The sequence below is a fragment of the Pteronotus mesoamericanus genome, unplaced genomic scaffold (assembly GCF_021234165.1).
Source record: "Pteronotus mesoamericanus isolate MK-2021 breed Mesoamerican mustached bat unplaced genomic scaffold, CSHL_Meso_final contig_214, whole genome shotgun sequence".
NCBI lineage: Eukaryota > Metazoa > Chordata > Mammalia > Chiroptera > Mormoopidae > Pteronotus > Pteronotus mesoamericanus.
The window spans coordinates 2,125,698-2,147,372 of NW_026555089.1; the positions used below are offsets into that span (position 1 = coordinate 2,125,698).

Here is a 21,675-nt window from a genome sequence, read left to right on the forward strand (position 1 = left end):
CTCCAGAGCGCGGTGGGCAGGGCAGACACCCGGCCGGCGGCAGAGCCCGAGGGCTCGTGCGCGTTCATCAGCTGCTTATAAGCAAATCGCAGCTCCTACAAGAGGTGCTTAAGAACAGCTGGTCCCTAAGTGGCCCCGAACGGCCTCTCGTGAGCCTGTTTATGTACTAATTGGCTTAGTGGACGCCTTTTTTCTAGAAAGACAAAGATTCAATTTGGAGGCAGCGCCTGCTCCAAAGAGCCCACGTGATGGCGATGGAGCCCAGGCTCAGGGCGTTTGGTGTCGAGAACTGGTCCACAGCTCTTTCCCTGCCCCTGTATTTGGGGACAGGCCAGAAGTAGTGCCAGCGTCAAAAAGCCAAGCCGGGGCCCCTGGCGGGTGAGGCCGGGCCATGTCCTGGGTGTCCCGACTTGCCAGTGCGGGGTGTAAGCCATTTCCCGGAGCACCTGAGCCCAGGTGAGCTCCTGGAGAGCCACGCGTCCCTCCACGGGCCACCCCAGCAGCTGGGCCCAGACTCTGCTTGTCAGGGCCTCGAGGCTGCGGGAGCCACTCCCGGGAAGGGCCCCACGCCCCGCCTGACCCCACCGCACCCTAACCCTAACCGAGCCCCGTAAGTCCTAGCAGGCTTGTTGCTGAACCAGATCTGGGCGGGACAGCCCGCTGTCTCAGGAAGGGCGGGAGACACCGAGGCCCGTTAACGTGTTACTGTTGCTACAAAGAACGAGGCGGGTGCGGTGTCCCTGCCCAGGGTGGAGGCTGCTTCAGGCCAGGAGAGCGGCGAGCCCCGGGGCACCGCCCAGGCCCTGTTCTGGGGGTGCACGCTGCTGGTCTGCAAAGCCTCGAGATCAGGCCCATGTGGCTCAGAAGCTTGAAACCACGGGCAGCAGCTGAGGTCGGTGTGAAAGGTGCTGGGCTCTCACTGCCCAGCCCTGGCCGGCGATGGGGCCGGACAGCAGTGCCCACTGCAGACCCGCTGCTGGCGGCCACGCCCTGCCTCGGGCAGGCAGCCCTGTGCTGTGTGAGCTCTGATGGAGCCCAAGAGGACCAGGTCTCTGAGGTGGCCCCTGGTGGGAGCGATCACGTGGCTCGTGGCTGAGAGCGCGCCCCGCACTCACGCGGCCCACCTGTGGGGCCCGGGTCGGAGACCTGCGAGCGAGGGTGCCGGGGCACAGGTGCGCAGGACACCCGCAGGAGGCAGCGCCTGAGCTCCGCGTGAGGAGGCCGGTCTGGGGTTGGGCGGGGGGGCTGGCCCAACGAGCCGAGGAAGCGATGCGAGACTCAGATGTTGGAAAAATTTTAGTTTCCGGTAGCAGCCAATAAGCTTAGTAATCAATGCATGTAAAAAGCTATTGTTTCAGGAACTGAAGGTATGACCTGCCCTGACTCCAGGAGACCACAAGCAGTTCCGCCTGTGGGCCCCAGGAGGCCCGAGAGCGGTGACGATGGCACCTGAGCCGCTGTGCTCTAGGGCGAGACACCCACTGCCCAGGACAAAGACCAAGACCACCGCCCAGGGCACGGATGAAAGGGTGCTGCAGCTTTCGTCGGATTAACTTTTCCCTGAATTCCAACCCCCTTAGCTACCTTTCTCTTCCCCTCATAGAAAGGGTGTTTAAAATGGAACTTAAGACGAGGTCTGTTAGGGTACAAACTGGCCCTTCTCAGATCACTGGCCTTCTGCGTAGAGGGCCCAGAAAGATCCCATCCCTGTCTCCGTTTATTGGGTCTGGTAGGTGGGCGGCCGCACCAACGCCGGCTTTGCTGGTTTCCGAAGGGCACAGCGGGGAACGGGGAGGGCCTGGGAGGGCAGGCGCTCAGCCTGTCCCGAGCTGCCAGGTGCTGCCGTGTCTTCCCAGGAGGGCCGATGGTCCTCTCTGACCCCTCTCCCCCACCAGGACCATGGGGTCATGCTTCAAAAACTCAGAACCGGGGCTCCGGAGCAGCCTCTCCCCCCGCCACTGGCAGGCCGCACACTCCACGGGGGACCACTGCCCCGAGGGCCTCCGGAAACTGGGGTGGGGCCGCGGGGGGTGCTCATGCGGGGAACCTCTCAGGGGAGCTGCCTCCTTCAAGGCGCCGCCACCATCCCAGGGACGCTGAGCCCCGTTTCCAAGAACACGAGGGAGAGGCCCAGCGGCCGAGCGCGGGCAGAGGCCCGTCTCCCAGGGGGGCTGCAGACAAGAGGCGGAGAGAAGGAAGCAGGCTCATCCCGCGTCAGAGGTCAGCGCTGGGCCCAAGGCAGTACCCACGCACGGACTGCAGGGCCGGGCCCCCTGCAGGGACTCGCCACACGCCTCTCTCTGTGCCCAGGCGGGGCCACTGGACCTCGGTGGCAGAGCTTCCCCCTGCCGCCCCGCCCTGCGGGTGCAGGTCGTGGGGGGCCACCGGGTCCCCTCGGGGCCCCACACGGATCACAGGAGGAATACAAAAGCCTCCTCTAGAAAAGGTTACAGAGAAGGAGCCATAAACAAACCTGTGAAAGAGGGCAGATTACACCGTCAGCCAGCTGTACAGGAACCAGGAAGTGAGCCGCCAGGCCTGGGGAGCAGCTGCCGCCGGGAGCGGGACCCCCGAGGACGTGCACGCCAGCCTGGCTCATGGCGGAAGCACGGCCACCGCAGGCCGCGGAGGCCGCGGGCCGCCCCCGGCTTGGCTCACTCCGTGGGTCGGCAAGCTCTCGGGTGTGGCCGCAGGGGACAGCGAGGGCTCTGCCAAGCGCAGGGCGCCAAAGCAAACGCAGGTTCGCCCGCCACGGGCTCGCCTGGGGCCTCCGGCCGAGAATCGGGCCTTTGTGAGGAAGGAGCGACGGGACGGCGCGCTCCTGCCGTTCCTGCCCAGGGCGCGGAGCTCCGGGTCTCCCGGGGCGATCCAGGGTGCGCCCGGCCGGCCACCAGCTGCCCCTTTCGAGGCCTCTGGTGCAGTGACCCTCTCCTCTCCAGTGTGTGGCCGGGCAGGCGGGGTCCCAGCTCGGCTCTGGCCATCCCCGGCCTCGGCCTTCCCGTCGGGAAAGGGGGACCCAGGATCTGCCCAACCTTCCTCACGAGGCTCCTTCGCGGGCCGACAGCTGAGCACCAGGAGAAGCAGCTCGATGCCAGGCCTGGCTCCGTCCCTGGAGCAGGCGCGACGTGCTCACGGGCCGCCCGCCGCCCTGTCAGCTTGGTCCCCAGAGAGGACCTGCAGACACAGCCTGTGTGTGGGTGGCCCGCAAGCGAAGACTGGCTTCTTACGTTTTAAGGGGCGAGACGAAAACACGCGAGACCTGGCTGCTCGGACACGAGGACGTGGCCTCTCGGTCCACGGAGACCAAGGCTCCCGGGGCTTCAGACATGCGCGCTGAGCTCTGACCCACGAGAGGGGGCCGGGCCGGGGGTCTGGGGCCCGGAGGGCTCAGAGGGCCGGCTCAACAGCCGTTTAAAATCATACACACGTCGTTACAGGGAAGCCCGGCAGGGAAGGAGGCTAGAGCACCCCAACACGGGTGAAGGGCGCGGTCCTTGAGTCGCGGCCCCGGCGCCACGCCCTAAGGCAGGCCGGACCCTCCCGTCTCAACCCAGGCCCTGAGCTCAGACGTGGGGCTGCGTGTGAACCAGCCGAGCTTGCCGACGCGGGCCCATGTTTGAGCTGTGGCGACGGTGCTTTCATACCGTTCAACCGAACCGACCACACTCCCGATGGAAGCTGGAGGCCACGGCCTCTCGGAGGGGGGCGGTGGAGGTCGGGGCTTGGACACCGTTGGGGGGCCAGGGCAGTCGGCCAGCAGAGGCCAAGGCGAGGACCAAGGAGCCTCCCACCCACGACGCGAGAGGGATGGGGTGGCCTGAGGGGCCTTTCCAAAGAGGCTGCCCCAACACCCAGGGCTGGGGGAGCCCCCACGTGTTATGAGACGGCATCGGGCCACGGCAGCCGCATCGGAAGGAGTCCTAACGTACCGCTGTCCCGTCCTCGTTTTGGTAAAATGACACATAACCTCTCTAACGTGTGATTCAATGTTTGTTCATCCCAAGAATTTCCCTACCATTCTGCTAACTAGGAGATACGATGATTATATTTCAGTAATTCTGTGTATCATTTCAAGATAAAATCCTAATACTTTTTTTCACCCTGAAAACTGGGTCCCTATTTAAGTGGCTTGACTTTAAGACGGGCAGGGTGCTCGTTGGTGCGGGCCGGCCCTGAGCCCTGTGCCTCGCTGCCCCCACCTCCCTTACCACCCCCGGACGGACGGGCACCCACATCTGTTTACATGCCGCCGGTGACAGGGAGCTCACCACTCCACAGGGATGTCTGCTTCCCTGTTGGCATCCCTGGCCACTGGAAAGTCCTTCCCTGTGCTGACATGCCACATGCTCTCCCCTGGGGCCCGGCCCCTCGTGCTCGGCTGAGGGACCCTTTAACGGCCTGGGGATAGAAAGCCCGGTGCCGCTCGACCTGGGCCCCTGCGGGCACGGCTCTTCCTTCATCAGCGGGCAGGGCTGTCTCCCTTCCTTTGCTTTCTTTCTGGTGAACATTCAACGGCTTCGGCGCCCTGTGTGGAAGGCTGTTGTTGAGCAGCTAATAAATAGAAGCCTCCCCACTGGTGTAGCTCTGTGCTTGGGTGGGGGGGAATGTGGAGGCTCGTGGACCTCCTGGGGCACTGGACTGTGAGGCAGATATCAGGACCCTTGCCAAATATTCTTGTGGCTGATACATCTCAGGGGTTAGGAGGTCTGGGTGGGGGCGAAGGAGCCTGGGGGTGTTGCGTCACCCCGCCCGAGCCCCCAGGCCCCCGAGTCTCCGTCCAGGAGCGGGCAGCGGGGAGCCCCGGGAACCCCGTGCCCGGCCCCTCTGCCGGCTCTGGCTCTCGCTGCCGCCGGGCCGGGTCCTCTCCGCGAACCCAGCGCGTGCTCAGGACCTGCCCCGCAGGCCACTCACCTATGTCTTTGGCTCTGACAGCCACCGGCCTGCGCAGCTCAGTGACGAACTTTTTGGCGTCCAGGCGAATCTCAATGATGTTATTCAGCAGCGCAAACAGCGGGGCCAGGGGGAAGGACGCCACGAACAAGGTGACGAAGCCAAACTGGATGACTGCGGGGAGAGGCGGCGGCGTCAGCAGGGCCCGCCCCGCCCCCGCCCCCACCCCGCCCCCCGCCACAGCCGAGCCGAGCCCCGTGGCGGCCCGACCCTGGGCCTGGCTGCCGTCCTGCCTCCGTGGGCTCCCTGCTGGGGCCTGGGTGAGGACCGCATTTGTCTGGATCTCGCTGTGACTCTTGAACAATGGGCACGAACTCGCTCATCACACCTCTTACCTTAAAATATAATACAAACTAATGTGGACCATAAACTGCAATTGAAAAATAACCGAACATCGATAATGGGAAAAAGGCCCCGTGAACACAGGCCCGGCCTCTGCCGCGGTGCCCAGGCCGGGTAGCGCCTCGCACGGGGCCGCAGGGTTCCCGTCAGCCAGAGGGTCCGGGGCTGGGGGCGCCTGCCAGGGTCTCCACGAGCCCCTGTGTCCCCTTCCGTTGGGCTTCGGGGAGCCACTGTCCCGGAGAAGGGCACCCTCGCCTCCCCCTGCTCCTCTCCGCGTCCCCATCCCAGGCAGGACGCCTCCGCGGCTCCTTCGCCTTGGATGGGCGGCCGGCCCAGGGCGGGCGGCCAGGCTGGGACAGGAAAAGGCTGCCGGGCAGGACCGAATGGAACGGCTGGTTCAGGAAGTGCCCGACAGGACCCGTGCAAGGCGCTCCGTGCCAGGCGGTAAACAAGGAAGTGACAGAATGTCACCGTGTGCCGGGTCAGCTGAGTGCGACCATTGTTAGCACAACGGGTGGGGGGCTCCGTGTGGCCTCTGGCCTGTGGGGGGCATCAGTGGACGCTGGTCCCGCCTGGAGGCTCTGGGGGTGACGGGTCCGCGGCCCAGCTCGGCACGCAGGCTCGGTAGGGGGCTGGGGTTGCGGGGGCCCAGGCTGTGGGTCCCCCACTTTTCCTGCACTGAGAGGCCACGAATGGGGGCGGCGGGGAGCTGAAGCCTCAGTGGGGCTGGGGTTGCGGGGGACACTCCCGGCTGGGCCTTTTCTTCCCGTGTGTGCGCCCCTGTGCGCGCCGCGTGCCCAGCCGGGTCGGCCTCGAGGGGAAGACGCGCGGCGGGGGTGGCAGGGTGGACGCCATCAGGCGCCGAGTGCACCCTGGGTGCACGGATGAGGCGGGGAGGCCTGGAGGCCTCAAACAGGGTCTCCCAGAGCAGATGCCCCCCAGCTGCCATGGACGGCTCATTCTAAATGCTGGCTCCCTGGCGCATCCCCGGTCTGTGCGGGGTGGGACCCGGGACTCTGCATTTTAAAACAACACTCCGCCCCCCATCCCCGGCAAACGCAGCCAAGCTCTGCTGGGCTGTGGGGAGGCGGTGGGTGGGGGAAAGGGTGACCTCGCCTGGGAGGCTTCCGTTTCATTCTGGGCTTCCCCTGACTCCCCTGGGCCCAGATGGTCCGTGGACGTCGCTCCCAGCTGCCCGGTGTGGCAGGGGGCACGGGTGGGTGGCTCCCTGGGCAGGCAAGGGGTCTGTCCCAGGGTATGATTTCATCAGATGCAGAGGGACAGGGGACTCGGCCGCCAGCCGTCACAGGCTGCGTCTCTCCTCCCCCAAGACCCCACACTGAGCCAGACAGCCCACTGGCCCCGTGTCAGCCTGGATTTTATTCCAGGAGAAACAAGAGAGAACGCCATCCAAGTTTGATGCCGCGTCCTTTTTTCAAAACCTCAGGATTCTTTTCCTTCTGAGTCTGTGCGAAGGTGCTCACCTGGGAAGCTGGGAGCGACTTCCACGGACCAGCGGGCCCACAGAGCCAGGAGAGGCTCACGATGAAGCAAAAACTCCCACCGGGGTCGCCCGGCCCCCCACCCACCGCCTCCCCACGGCCCAGCAGTACCTGGCATCACTGGCCCAGGGCTTTGTCACAAAGGCCGAATCCCAAGTCTTGCCCCACACAGACTGGGGACGGGCCAGGGAACCAGCATTTTAAATAAGCTGCCCATGGCGGCCAGCGGGCACTGCACCCTGGGACCCCCTTTCCCGTATCTGTTCACTCAGCAAACACGCACTGAGCGCCCACTGTACACCTGGGCCTGTTCTGGGTGTGGGGGGACGCTAGAAAGGAAACGGGGTGGGCCCTGGCCGGTGTGGCTCAGTGGGTTGAGTGCAGGCCTGCAAACTCAAGGGTCACAGGCTCAGTTCCCAGTCAGGGCACAGGCCTGGGCTGAGGGCCTGGTCCCCAGCAGGGGGGCGCACGAGAGGCAGCCACACACTGATGTTTCTCTCCCTCTCTTTCTCCTTCCCTTCCCCTCTCTCTAAAAATAAATAAAAATAAAATCTTAAAAAAAAAAACCACGAGGTGAGCAGACGATGTCCGAGGGCCATAGGGACACAAAGCAGGGAGGGCGGAGGGCAGCGGCTGTGCGGGGGTGGGGGGGCCTGCCCTGCAGCACTGTGGCCAGGAAGACCCCCTGCGGCGGACATTCAGAGCAGAGCCCTGGGGAAGGGAGAGGGGGGGTCGGGCAGGTGTGGGGGGAGCATTCCGGCACAGCCGGTGTGAGGGCGGTGGCCACCGGCATCTGGGTGGCGCGTGCGGGGTTGTGGGGGAGCGGGATAGAGTCAGGGCAGCTCCAGGTGGCTGCCACAGGGCCAGGCCTCTTCCTGGCTGTCCCTTGCTCCGCCCCCTGCGCGGAGGGCCCCGCCCTCACTCACTCATCTCCATGTACTCCGGGGTGAGGCCGGCGAAGGGCTCCAGCGTGAAGTCCACCTCGTACCGCTGCTTCCTCTTCACGTGCTCGTCGTGGTCGGAGGGGCTCTGGCGCTTCAGCCTCAGGGAGCGGATGAACTTCTTCATCTTCCTGAAAGAAACGCCGCGGCCCTCAGGCAGGCTGCCCCGGGGTGGGTTTTGGGGTGGGGGGCACGCCGGGCCGCCGGCTCTCTGAGCCCCCCCGACTCCCGCCCCAGCCCTGGCGCCGGCCACGGCCGCTGTGGCCGCCAGCCCCTTCGCCCTCGCCCCAGGGCGGGGGTCCGGGGGGCGTCGCTTGCCATAAGGAAACAGGCACAGGGAGGGCAGTGGCCACCTAGCATCGCAGGGAGGCCCAGCGGCGCTGGGTCGGGCTGTGCCCAACAGGCTCTGGGAGGGCGGGAGGGGAAAGTGGGCCAGGGAAAATTGCTGAAAACCTCCCTGACCCCCAGGGCTCGCTGCGTGGATGAGGGAAGGGACCGCGATCCCCAAAGGGCGCCAGGCAAGGATGCCCCTGCCCCCACCAGCCACGGGAGGCGGCAGGTGGGCGTGGAGTGCCCATCGACACTGCCTCCTCGGCCGGTCGGGAGCAGCGTCGCCGGCCTCCTCCCCCCAGTGATGGGGTGGCTACCACCCCGGCCTCCCTCTGTCCTCACCCCCTCCCTGTGTCTGGGCCCCCACCCCGGGGCAGGCCCGCATCGCCTGCCCCCAGCACCGCAGGGCCCATCCCCCCGCCCCAGGGGCCTGGCGGCTACTCACGGGACGCCGATCTCGAACAGGTTGTTCTGGATGAGCTGCTTGCCCAGCATGATGATGCTGAGCTGGATGCAGAGCTCCATCAGGCAGCCCCCGGGGGCGCACTGCGGGGGGGGACAGGTGCGTGAGCCGGGCCGGGGGTGGGGGCACGGCCACAGCCCCTGGGGAGGGCAGCTGAGCCCTCACGGGGTGGGCTGGAACGTGTCCTAACAAAGATGGGTCTGCATCCTCATCCCGGAACCTCACAGTGGGGCCTTGTTTGGAAACAGGGTCTTTGTAGATGTGACCAAGTTACGATGAGATCATCCTGGGGCAGAGTGGGCTCGGCCCCAAGGACCGGTGTCCTTACAGAATAGAAATGGGCCCCCAGAGGGGAAGGCTGGAGTGACGCGTCTGTGTGCGAAGGAGGGAGCACCCGGCGCTGCCGGGGCCACAGGAGCCGGGGCGCGGCCCGGCAGAGCCCTGCCCCGCTACCCCGAGGGAGCGCAACCCTGCCGACTCCTTGACTTTGGACGTCAGGCCTCCAGGTCCGCGAGAGAATCAGTATCTGTGGTTTTGAGGCGCCTGGTCTGTGGGATGCTGTGGCGGCGCCCCAGGAAGCCGATGCACCCAGCCGACAGGGGCGGTACCCGGCTCGGAGAGGGCCGTGTGCCACCGGCGTGGGTAGCGCTGGGGCTGGATCTCGGGGCTTCTCCTCCACCCCCAAGCCCGTGCCCTGTCTCTTGTACTGGGCTGCCTGTCCATGGACCCTGCGCGGGCACAGCAGGCCGGGGCCCATGAGGTCGGGGGCCCATGTGGTCAGACAGCCGGCCACCTCCTCAAACCTAATGCCCTTATCTTGGGGGGCTTGTGTGGCCCTAGGCTTGGGGCCAGGTGGCTATGATGGGTGAGAAGCTTACCTCGTCTGAGCAGCTAGAACTCAGGGGACACGAGGTGACGCCCTCAGTACAGATGGCCCCCTCTGAGTCCCTAGCAAATCTTTCCATGCTGCTGCCCGGAAGTTTATCTTAGAGGGCCATTATTTTGTGAGGAAGATGACAATGTCCTTCGCTTTCCTCTATTCTGCAAAGGCATGTCCCCCACGTCTTTGAACGGGCACCGAGCTCGGCAGGGCGCCATCTACGTAAAGGGCGCGTCACAATGAGACAGCGCGAGCTGGGCTTTTTGTGACACTGTGGATGAGGCCCGTGTCCTGGGAGGGGCAGAGTCTGGCACTCAGGCCGAACCTCTCAGCCGCGCCCGGCAGCCTGGCCACCTGTCTGTGCATCATGTCCACCTGGTCCTCTCTAGCTGGACTCGCAGGGTCTCTACCGGGAAGACCCGCCCCCTTCTCTTCCGACGAGCGGAATTATTCTGGGAGCTGGAAGTGCCCGCCGGTTCTCCTGAGACCAGAACCGCTGGCAGGCGCTGCAGCCCTGGCTTGGTCTGGGGGCCGGGACTCGGGGGCGGAGGGCGGCAGGCACATTGGCCAGACCCCGCTGGCTGGAGCACCGGGTAGGAGCCCGAGGTCACCGGCACAGTGTTGGGGGGAACAGAAGTGAGCATTTCAATGTTAAAGTGAAAAAAAAGGTAGCTGAGTTTGGTTTTTTCCTTATCTTAACCAAAGAGAAAACACTCACGGGCTAACAGAAAAAGGAGGTAAAAAGAGCCCGTGTCACCGTTTCAGTTCAGACTAGGAAGAGCCCCTCGCCTTTCGGGGGGAGCCGGTGGGGCCACGCCTGACACCCTGCGAGCCTGGGCCACCGCCCGGGGGGGGCATTCCCACGGGGAAGAAGGGGACGGCCGCCCAACAAGGAGTCAGTCGCCTGCCCGCGGGTGGACAGGACAGGGACCCGGTGCGGGGCCGTGGGAAGCCTTGCCTCTTCCATGCGGAAAGATCGGAAAATGTAGACGTAGTCGCCTGGGCGTCCCACGAACCTGCGACGGTGGGGAAGCAGCGGTTAGAGAGCAGAGGCTCAACGCAGGACCCCAGGGTGGGGGGCGCCGGGGGGGCCCCGAGGCTGGGGCCTCGAGTGTGTGTATAGGCTTCTCCCCGCCTGTTTCCCTGGACGAACATCAACCACGGGTTTTCTGTTGGTCGAGTGTTCACATGATTCCCAAACCCACACAGAGTAAGAAATATAAGAGAAAACCAAGGCGCTGAGTGGGTGGGGACAGAAGGAGGGAGCCCAGGAGGGGACTAAGGCCAACCCGCCGGAGGGCAGACCACGCTGCCCACCCGGGGAGGGCCGCAGAACCCCGGGGACCTGTGGCAGGCTGGGGTGGGGAGGTCCTGCGGCTGCCTCCCTGCTTCCTGCGGGATGTGTGGCCCGGGGCCCCTCCGAGGGCCTTCCGTTGTCACGGACGCTCTCAGGGGCTTGGACCCTTGGCCGGGCTCTGAGACCCTGGGGTGGGAGGGCAGGTGCGGGTCTTATATGTTACGTGATGCTGAGCAAGGAGAGCCCGTGGTCAGGGTTCTAGATCAGAGCTGCCAGCGCCGGCAGGAGGGGTGGTAGGGAGCCTTCGTGGGTGGGCCATAGGCCCCTCCCAGCCCGGGATGACTGCCGAGGGCCCAGGCAACAGGGTTCGGCCTGTCGCCCGCCTGGAACAGCAAGCTGGTCAGCAGCCGCACTCCTTAGGCCTTCTCCCACGGCCCGCACCCTCTCGAGTCATCCTGGCCTGTGTGGAAGCACCTGGTGCTCCCTGCCTGGGGTCCCCGTGCCCAGGGTCCATGTTCTTAGGGTCCCTGCTGCCTGGGGTCCTTCATGTCCAGGGTCCCTGTGCCTGGGGTCTCCAGTGTCCAGCATCCCTGCTGTCTGGGGTCCCTGCTGCCTAGCGCCCCTACAGAAACCAGGACCCCCGCAGAGCTTGGGGGCCATGAGAGCCACACCAAGGTCTCTGTCCTGGGCCAGGGAGCCCCACCTGTGGGACCCAGGGCGGGGAGCCTCCCCCAGGCGGGCGGAGTGGGGGGTGCTGTGAGATTCAGCAGCACAGCGGCCCCTACCGGCCTTTGAAGAACGCCACGTAGAAGATGGGGGTGTAGGAGTTGACGAACTTCAGCAGGAAGGCCTTGAAGATTAGCCTCTCCTCGAAGCTCTTCTCGGTCTTGGGGACCTCTGGAAGGACCAAGACACACGCTGTTGAGGCCCGGCCGGCCGCTCCACTCGGCCACCACCGGGGCGGGACCGGGGGGGCGGCGGAGTGACCCGCCGGCGGGGGGCGGCGACAGGGGCTGCCCCGCTCCAGGGCTCAGCCGGGGCCGGGGCGCTCACCGATCTTGGTGAGCCACCGGGCTATGCAGCCATACACCTCGTCCAGAAGGATGATGACCACCAGGTTGATGATGACCGCGGTGGCCGTGACCGTGACCCGGATGTTGGACCGCACGGACGGGGAGGAGTTCATGGCTAAGGCGGCGGCCGTGGAGATTCTGTAGATGATGACGCCAAGGACGATGGCGAAGGTCACCGCTATCTGCAGGGGGGACGCCGTGGCAGGCCACCTGGGTCTCACCGGGCCATCCTCTTGGCTCCCCCAGCCCAGCTCTCCACCCACCCTTCCGCTTCCAAGTGGAGATGGCCATTTGTGGTCACCCACCACCCGCCAGGGGCTCGGTGGCATTGAGGCCCTAGAGACGGACGAGGGACTGCTTTCTGTGTCACAGAAGCAGCTGAGGATCAGAGGGGCCGGGTTGCCAGGCGGGGTCGCCCAGCCCACACACGGGGGCCGGCCCGCTCCGTGCGCCGGCAGCAGGGCCCAGGGCGGGGGCTTCTCCCCCAGCCGGGGACGGGGTGGTGACCGTCTCAGGTGGGGCGCTGATCAAAGGAGGCGCGTGGGGGCAGGGGTCCGATCCTGGGTGGCAGTACCACAGGTCTGCCTGGGACAGGCGGGCGGGGTCCCTTCTCTCAGCCCCCCGGGAGTCACCACCAGCCTTCTGGCCTGTTCCCAGGAACGAGCCCCTCACCTTGCCGCACCCACCGATGGGCCGTAGCGCTCCAACCAGTCGGCCTGGGCTCCTTTCCCTTTTCCCCTCGCCCAGCCGGAAGGAGGCGGTCCTCGCCCTGCCCTGGCCTGGGAGCGAGGCCCCCAACCCCAAGGACATGCCGCAGGGTGCAGGCTGCTCCCCCTTCCCGCTGCCTCCAGGGTGTCCCGTGCCCTCGCACGTCTGCTCCCATTATGGGTGCAGAGTCCCACCCATAACGCCTGTCCCCGCTTGGGGGTCCCACGGGTTTCTGGGACAGTCCTGGAGAGGCACAGGAACGTGCCGTGTGTCCCTGCAGCTCGGAAAGGCTGCGAGTGGCTCGCCCCAAAGGGATTCTGCAGCCACCAGACACTTCCTAGGAAAGCCCTCGTTTTGAACTTCGGGCCAGTAGCTCTGCTCTGCCTGGTGACTAAAGGGTGACCACACCCTGCCCAAGAAAATGGCGGCAGCCACGCCACACCCTGATGACGGGGCGGCCCGTTCTGAGGTGTGGGCACCGTCCCCTGCCAGCTCTGGGAACGAGGGCTTTCCTCGGAAACCCTTGGCTCCTGCCAGAAGGCCCCTCCCAGGGGAGGCGCCGCCTTGGCCCCGGAGATGGCGGTGCAGCGGGGGCGGCTGCCTGCAGGGTGACTCGGCCAGGCCCCCCCTTGCCCGGCCGGAGGGCTGGCGCGCGCCCACGGCAGGCCAGCCCTCTGCAGTCCCTGCTCCTGGGTACGATTCCCCTGCAGAAGGGGGGGCCGCCAGGGCCAGGGTCTGGCTGGTGTATCCGCCCCAGCGTCTAGACACTGAGCACACAGTAGGTGCTCGGCCAAGGCTCGTTCTGTGAGACGAGCTCCTGAGCGCGGGACAAGCTCACTGGCTCATCTGCTGGGGTCACCAGCACTTCAAGGGCCGGCTTGTTCCCTGCCCACTCTCTGCTTTTGCTGGGAGGGACCATGTGCCCACGTCCCAGCTTCCCCGGAGTTAGGGTGGCCACAGGACAGGGTGTGGCCAATACGATGCAAGCAGAGGTGTGGGCAGGCCTTCTGGAGCACCTTCGGAGAGGGGCTGCCTCCGCTGGCATCGTCTCCTTCCCCTTGGACCTGCGCCTTCCTCCGGCCTGGGAAGTGGAGGTGATGCTGGAGGCAGAGCAGCCATGTTGTGACCAAGAGGAGGCATGGGGTGGGTGGGGAGAAGGTCACAGAAGCCGGGGTCCGTTGGTCCTGCGGAGCTGCCAGCCCTGCCTGCCTCCTCCCATTTCATTACATGAGGAACTAAAACTCCTGGAAAGTCCGTTTGTTCAAGGAAGTGACATGCCGCCCGGGGACTCACGTCACTTCCTTGAAGTGGTGCAGAAGGGCCCAGCCAGCACCCCCACCTCCTGCCATCCCCTCACTGGTCCTTCCGCAAGGGCGGGGCTGCTTCTCTGCCAGGCGCCCGAGTCTCCCGTTTCCCACACCGCGTCCCCTGCGACGGGAGCCCCGGGGAGCCCCGGGTAGGGACCGCGTCTGCCCGGAGGGAACACTCATGGGCGTGTGGGCCGTGGGCTCCAGGGCCCTCGAGACGAGGCTGGGCCCCCCCGGAGGCACCCGATGGCACAACAGGCGCCCACCGAGTTGGCTCCCTGGTCTTGGGTCCCCACCATGGGTTTCTTTACATGAACCGAGGTCCTCCTCTTACTGTGCGCAAGAGCATTAGGGGGAAGCTGAGTCTTTACCCCGTTTCTAATTACTCGGATTAGGGGGCCCTGCACTCACCCTGCCCTGGAAAACCTAGACGAGCCCCTGGTTCCCCATCTCCAAGTTTGAACGGAGCAGTGGACTCCGGACAGACGGCCCTGCTGGCACCTGGCCCCACCACTGGCTGCCTGGTGGCCTCGGGGGAGGCGAGGCCTTCGGGCCTGGTCCCTCCTCAGCCACAGGCGGCGGCATCGGGACAGGCGGGTCTGAGGACGCGCCGGGCGCTTCCTGTGAGGCCCGGGGGTCGCTGGGCTCCTGCCGAGCCCTGGGCCCGCAGCGGCCTGGCGCGGCCCCGGAGCCCAGCCACAGGGCTACGGCCGTGCGAGGCTCTAACGCAAAGCTGCCGGCTGGACACAGGGACAGCCATCTCTTTGGTGACCACAGGTGGCTCTGGCCTCTCGGGGCAGGATGAAAGCACAGCTGGCCAGGGGCAGAGGCCTCCCAGGCTAGACTAAACCCCATCCACATCGGACTAAAACCCCGCAGAGAGCGGGGGGGTGGTCGGTGCCGCCCGATCAGGCGCCTGGAGTCACAGCCCGCTGCCACCTGGGCCGCATCGTCCTGACTTTTGCCCTGCCTGTGCATTATTTATTAGTACTTCGTCGCTCTCTTTAAAGCCGCCTCAGTTTTGTCTTAAACGCTACCTGTGAAACCTGGGCTTGAACGACGCATCACTTAAACGCGTCATGAAAGGTGGGCACCAGGGACCCCGCGATGTCGCCTCACGGTCCCCAGGGCATGCGGAGCCCCCTGGCGAGTCCCTGGGGACCCCGGCGCCCTCCCACGCTCTGGCGCCGTCCCCCATGAACACACCTGCCGCCGCGGCGGCTGTCCCCGGGCCGGCAGCGGGCCCCCTGGCGCCCTCCCACTCGGCCTCTGGGACTTACCATGAAGATGATGGACACCAGGTTGGTGAAGTAGGCTGGGATGCGGTCCCTCCAGGTCAGCTTCACCTTGTCCGTCTACGGCAGGGGACAACGCGGCGTCAGGCGCGGGGGCCCCCACGGTGGGGAGGAATGTGTGCACGTGCGTGTGGGCATGAACTTGGACAACTGAAATACTGAGAAACACCTTAAAAAATCTGCAGGTGACGAGAGAATGCAAACGTCTAGTGTTCAAACAGCGGGACTCTCGTCACCTAGGAAATGATGTCATGTGATAATAGCAGTAACAGCGTTTTACAAACGGGGTCCCTCTGACCCTGGCTGGTGTGGCTCAGTGGACTGAGCGCCGGCCTGCGAACCAAAGGGCCACCGGTTTGATTGCCGGTCCAGGTCCCCAGTAGGGGGGTGTGAGAGGCAACCACACGTCGATCTTTCTCTCCCTCTCTCTCCCTCCCTTCCCCTCTCTAAAAAAATAAATAAAATCTTTAAACAAAAATACAAATGGGACTCCTCTGTGTTATAATAATAAGAATGCCAAACACACACGTTCCCAAATTAGATAATCAGACCCACGCCGGGAGAAGCCTGATCTGGAACTGACATCTTTGGCAGAAAGTTGCACTTCTAAGGCGAGAAGATCTCAGGTGCTTTGCCCTCCGCCACCCAGACCAGAATAGCTATTTTCTCTTTGCAGAGCGAGTTGAAACAAGCAACCAGCACAAGCTCGGGCGCGGGCTGCTGCGTGGCAGGGCGGACCGTGCCGCCACGTAGTCTGCAGCTCGCCTGGTCTGGGGGAACCTCAGGAGGATGCTTGTCCCTGACCCGGGATGTTTCAAGCATCGGGCAGGTTTTTAAGTGAGAAAATGCAAGTATTTGGTCAAAGAATGCTGCCGAGGGCACGACATGGGGGCCACTCGTCCCAGGGGCGGGCGGCATGCGTGCTAATGAGGTGACCGAGACCTGCCGGCAGGCAGCAGTGACAAGCACGGTTCACAAGCTCCCCCCGCCCCGCGACCCCACCGCCATGCAGTGACATCGCCACACGCGTCGCAGCTCGTCCGGTGCGGCAGGAAGGCAAGGAAGCATGGTCGTGATTGATAAAAAACAAACAAACAAACAACCAATACAACAGTCAGAGTTTGTTGAGAATGCAACGGACTTTGGCCGTCGCAAACAGTCAAGAGCAGCATTGCCCCGAAACAGGAAAGTACCAATTTCACCCCCGCCATGGCTGTCTTAACCCTCTGCTTCCATTTGTTTGTTGACTCTTCTGGAATATTCCGGTGCTTCTGGCGGGTGGGGGGAGGGAACAAGAGAGCACCGTGGGGTGAGGTGTGACCGCGCCCCAGGCCACCGTCACCCCCTTCCTCGGTGTGTCTGCTGCCACAGCTGACCCAGGTTCTGGGCGACTTAAGCCAGGGCTGGCCGAGGCCCCGCGGGGCTCCGTCTGGCCCGCGCGCGAGCCGGCCGCCGCTGGACTCACACGGTCCGTTTATGCACAGAGGCTGGGCGCGCTGAGCCTCTGATGCCAAGACGGAGGAAGCCACAGCCAGGGCCCTACGTCAGTACAGGGGCGGGTCGTTGTTTCCAGAGGAATGCGTGCCCCAGCTGGGGGAGGTGGAAACCTTCGCTCCAGCAAAACACCGAGAAGAGAAAGGGTGTGGCCGCCAGAGGGGGCGTGGCCGGGGCGGCACAGCCTGCAGAGACCACCCCCACCTGGTTGCTCTCACCTGGGCAAACCCCGAGGCGGAGCGGCTGGGGGCCTGAGGGGCCCTCCTGGCACAGCCACCCAGGCCGCCATTGGGGCCTCATTAAGTCCCTCGCCTTCAGTGGAAGGACATGTGCCACCAAGACCTCTTTTGCCCTTGGGAAGGAAGGCAATACCCTTCCACACTCACAGTAGCAGGTGCCACTGTGAAGCCACGGGGTGCACTGTCCTGGAGCCACATGTCTCGACACACGTGTGGGGCTGAGGACGTGAACGGAGCACACAGTGGGGCTCCAAGGGGGCATCGGTAGCCACGTCTCCTCTCGGGAGAGGAAACACGGCCCGGGAGGGGTCACGGAGCCGGTCAAGGCCACACGGTGGCGGCTCAGAGGCAGCGTGCACTGGGGTGCGTGCATCTTCTGATCTGTCACATCAAAAAGACATCCCCTGATGTGGGGTGATGACGGATTTGGGGTGACGACTCATGCTTTTGTGGCTATTTTCTTTGCACCCCTGGGTCCTGCTCGGACTCGAAGTGTATTCGGAGGCGTGCGCCCTATTTCCGCCCGCGGGAGGACTAAGCTAGAGCCTGGGAGGGGCCTTCTGGTGTGCCCACCTTACCCCCAGATGTTGGCAACTATGACGCCCAGCCACTCTGAACCAGCAAACTCTGTCCATGGGACACAGCGACGAGGTAAGGCATCGTCCTGGGCATCGCAAACCCAGGGCATCGTCCTGACCAGCGGCAGAGGCCGAGGGCAGAGGGCACCATGAACGCTGGCGCTCGGACAGGCACCCTCCGCGGCCCCACCTTCCAGCACCGAGGCGGACTCCCCCGGCCACCTTGGACACCGGCGAGGGCCCGTGGGCTCTGTACGGGTCCCTGGTCACGCACCAACACCTCCGTTAAAAGACTGACAACACCTCTAGAGGCTTGTGAGAATTCAGGCTGCTCACAGAAGACCGCCAACTGGAAGGATGGGTTTGGGGAGAAAGAGAGGCGTTTGCCCTCAAAAGCTGCTGGCCCCAAGAGTATCACACAAACGGCACCTCCCTCCCTCACTCTTCCTGTCTGCGAGTGAAACAAGGAACCGGCCGCGGGCTCAGGGACCCTGCCTGGGCACACCCCTCCTCGCCATCCTTCCACATGGGGCGCGGCGGGCGGACACGGCGAATGTCACGTGCACTGCGAAACGGCCACAGAGCTGCCTGGTTCTCGACGCTACAACATCGGCTGAAGGCAGAGGTCCCACTCAGGACGCAGCAAGAAGGCAGAGCCGCAGTAGCTTTGACAGATCACGGTCTACGGCCACATTGGGCCTCCTTCTTGGTTTTATAAATAAAGTTCTATGGGAACACGGCCGGCCCCTTTGGTGACCTGTTGCCTAGGGAAGCTCTCGAGCCACAGCCGCAGCACTGAGCAGCTGGGACAGAGGCCTGCGGGGGCTGAGTATTTCCTGTCTGAGCGCTGCCTGGAGGCCGGAGGCTGGCGTCCAGTCCGCGCGGGGGGCGAACACCCAGTGCTCTCTGAACCCCGGCCCAATCAGGGGACGAACACCCAGTGTCTCGCCGCTGGGGACGCCACCAGCAGTGGCCACCGTACCTCTTTGCTCTTGGATTCCTTCCTCATCGACTTCTGCAGAACTCGCGCTTCGTACTCGGCTCTGGGGTGGCCCTGTGAAGGAAGCCGAGTGGGCTTGTGAGTGGCGAGTCTGGGGCACTCGCCATGGGCACGGGCGGCCAACCCAGTCCACACGTTCGCCCAGGGCGCCCTTTGAGGCCAGTTCACAGCTGGGCGTTCGTACCACTTTCAGTCCAGAGCTCGCTGTACGCGGTCTGGCCAGGAGTCTCCCCCTTGTTCGGAACCCCGGCCCCACGGGAGGGCCAGAGAAGCTGGCCCTGGGAGCCGGGGGCAGGTAAGCCGGTGCCCTGAGGCCCCCTCTCTCACTGTGAACACCCAGCTGTGAACCGGCCCCAAGAATGTTCTATCAGGAGCCGTGGGGGTCGGAAGAGACGGCAGTAAGTGTCAGCAAGCGCGGGCAGACCAGAGGCGCCAGGCCTTGGGGGAGCTCAGAGCAGGTCAGCGAGAGGCGCTGGAACGGAAGAACAGGGTTAAGAGAGACCCGAGGGCGGGAGAAGCGGAGACCCCGGCCGGTGGAGGAGCTGCGGGGAGCTGGACCGCAGAGAGAGACGGGCGCAGAGTGAGAAGGTCCCTCTCCCAGGGAGACAGGCTACAGGAAGACAGAGGAGTGACAAAAAGTTCCAAACCTTCACCGCCTCCTTCAGGGAACCAGAAACGTAAAAACAAAAACAGAAAGACCGCGTTACTTGCGTTGTTTGTTAAGAAACAGGCTACACCCTCTAAAGGGACTGTCTCCTGACCCAGGATGGAGCTGCCTGACTGAGGCGGACAGGGAGCCCCTCATGGGCAGGCCTTGCTACCTCGGTGGGACTGTGTGGTCACTTTTGTAGTCCAGGGGACTTTGGAAATGCCCAGGCGATTTCTGGACTGAGACGACCAGACGGAGTGCCCCCGTCTCAGCCAGGGACACAGGCCAGGGGACTCGGGCGCCCTCTGTTCCCAGGGCCGACGCGCGGGCTCGGGCTTCGCGGGCAGGCTGTCTTTCTGCCCCAGGGGATCCGCTCCCCAAGGGGTCCCCGGTCAGGCACAGCAGGGTGGCGGGGAGACTCGCCCAGGGGCCTCACTCAGTCCCCTTGAGCCTCCTGCCCAAGGATGCCAATAGCCACCCCGAAGTCCAGCGCCCAGGGGCAGGGTGCAGAGCTCACGGGATGGGTCCTCCACGGGTGAGCAAACGGGACCGGCACCCTCCCCCCAGCTTTCCCCAGCCACGGGGACAACACGAAAAGGACGTTCTAATGCTTCTAAAAAAGACGACGCTGCTTTTGGTGGGATCGGAATTCTCACGGAACAGGAACAAGGAAAGAACCTGCCTGGGAGCCGGCTGGCCCGGACCCCGCCACATGGGATGGGCGGGCTCCATGCCTGGCTCACCCTGCAGAGCAGCGTGTCCGTGAACGGGCTGCACGGGCCTTGGTGTGGCCGTGGGTGCCACGGGACGCTGTGACCCCCGTGGAAGAGGGCTGAGCCCCGAGGCGGCTGGCTGCGTGGCCGCTCACGGGGCTCTTGCTGGTGCTGGGCCCTGCCTGCTCTGAGTGCGTTCTATCGACTGGCCCGCTGAGACGCCTCCAACTCTCCTGAGCGAGAGCTAGTCCACTGTCCACGTGAGGCACAGAGAGGTTAAGCAACTGGCCCCAGGTCACACAGCGGGGGCAGGGCCGAATCCGTACAGAACCCAGCAGAGCCCGTCCCCTCGGCCAGCGACAGCACAGCCAGCCCAGAGCCTGCACGCCGGCTCCTCCGACTGCACTGGAGTTGGCTGGAGAGTGGCCGGGAGAGCCGGTCTCAGGAGAGAGCATGTGGCATGAGGGACGCACCAGGAGTGTCAAAAACATAGTGGGAAAGATGTTCACATCGCGATGAAAATGCACGACGGCTTTCTCTTTCAAAAAAGAGGTGTGGCGTTTCATGAAACTGAGTGGCGCGCAGCACGGCCACACTGCGCCGCCCTGCCCTGTGCATGGCTGGCTGGGGGGGTGCTCTTTCTCACCCCGGGGCGAGGGTTCACTGCCGTCCTGGGGGCCCTGGGTCCCGCCCGGCCCCCTCCTGGGGTGGCTGGTTCTCCCTCTACTGGGGAAGGTGCTGCTCCTGTTCCCGGTCACGCCCAGTCCCCAGCTCTGAGGAGCGTGGCTTTGGGGCCCAGGGCAAAGGCTCCCGGCCGTTTTTGGGGACTTGGCCTTGTGGGCGGCAGTGGTTCCATCCCAGACCCGCCCGGCTTCCCCCAGATTTGATGAGGTCAGCGTGGTGAGCTGTCCCTGACCGCACTAGTGGGCGGCAAGCTCTTGAGTAGGGAGACCAGAAACACTCCGACGAGACTTCAAACAGTCGCCCTGGCAACTGCGGGTGAGTCAACCGGCGGGCATGTGAATAGAGGGAGACTGGGGGGTGGAGAGGTGGGGCGGGGAGCAGGCTGGCCTGGGCGTCAGGACCGCGGGGTTCCCGTGGGTCCCTGGGAGGTCATGGGAGGGGGCCCAGGGGAGGACGCGGGGGAGGTGCCACACACTCACCTCCTCCTCCTCGAAGCCTGTGAGGTCCCAGCGGTAGTTGAGCCGCATCTGCTTCCGCTTCCAGTGCTCCATGAAGGTGGCCGCTGCAGGCGGGGGCAAACCACCAAATCAGGGGACCCTGGGTGCCGTAAACACCCGCTCCCCTTCTGCACCGTGTGGTGAGTGAGGGTGACACTGTGCTGGACCCAGAACGTCCCACGAATCGGTCCCTTCAGTCCGCCCACTGCCCCGAGGCAGAGATGGCCAGGGTCCCATTTGACAGATAAAGAAACTGAGGCACATGGAAATCTGGTCCTTGCAAAGTTACTCATCTAGCCAGTGCAAGGCCAGGCAGGCCGGTCCCACGGCCTGTGCTCTTGTTCCGATGATCTTGGGGGCCCCTGGGTCACAAGGTGGGGCTTCTGTGGTCAGAAAGCGTGAGGGGTGGGCCAAGGCCACGCACTCAAGCTTCACGCCTGCGCAGGTGGCCTGGCTGCTGAGTGGCACTCGCTGGCGCTTCCTTCTGCTTTGCGTTCCCAACAGACTAAATGTGGTTCAAATGCCAAATGCCGTCTCCTCCAGGAAGCCTCCGGTCATCCTCCTCAGTGTCAGAAACAAACTAACTCCTTTTGGGACCTTTCCTGCGCACGGTGTCCACACTGCCCTACACCGCAATCTCTGCCCCATGTCCAGCGGCCCTTCTGGTGTGTGTGGGGGAGGTGGGACCTCGTTCCCCGGAGACCCAGGGCACAGGCCGGCGCCGGCGGGGAGA

The 21,675-nt window shown here is 64.6% G+C and overlaps 1 protein-coding gene across 3 annotated transcripts in view; it reads right to left on the reverse strand.

The window, feature by feature from the left end:
• The window catches only part of ANO1 (anoctamin 1), a 70,310-nt gene that overhangs the window by 4,959 nt on the left and 43,676 nt on the right, over positions 1-21,675 (reverse strand). For 2 of the 3 annotated variants that reach the window (XM_054570505.1, XM_054570506.1), the window contains 10 exons: positions 20,925-21,007; positions 18,382-18,453; positions 16,282-16,359; positions 15,074-15,148; positions 11,759-11,960; positions 11,491-11,602; positions 10,367-10,424; positions 8,511-8,611; positions 7,721-7,866; positions 4,912-5,064 (listed from right to left, as the gene is read on the reverse strand). In XM_054570505.1, coding sequence (XP_054426480.1) covers positions 4,912-5,064; positions 7,721-7,866; positions 8,511-8,611; positions 10,367-10,424; positions 11,491-11,602; positions 11,759-11,960; positions 15,074-15,148; positions 16,282-16,359; positions 18,382-18,453; positions 20,925-21,007 — 1,080 coding nt within the window. The remainder of the gene's footprint in view (positions 1-4,911; positions 5,065-7,720; positions 7,867-8,510; positions 8,612-10,366; positions 10,425-11,490; positions 11,603-11,758; positions 11,961-15,073; positions 15,149-16,281; positions 16,360-18,381; positions 18,454-20,924; positions 21,008-21,675) is intronic. The other variant, XM_054570508.1, reaches the window with a different exon arrangement.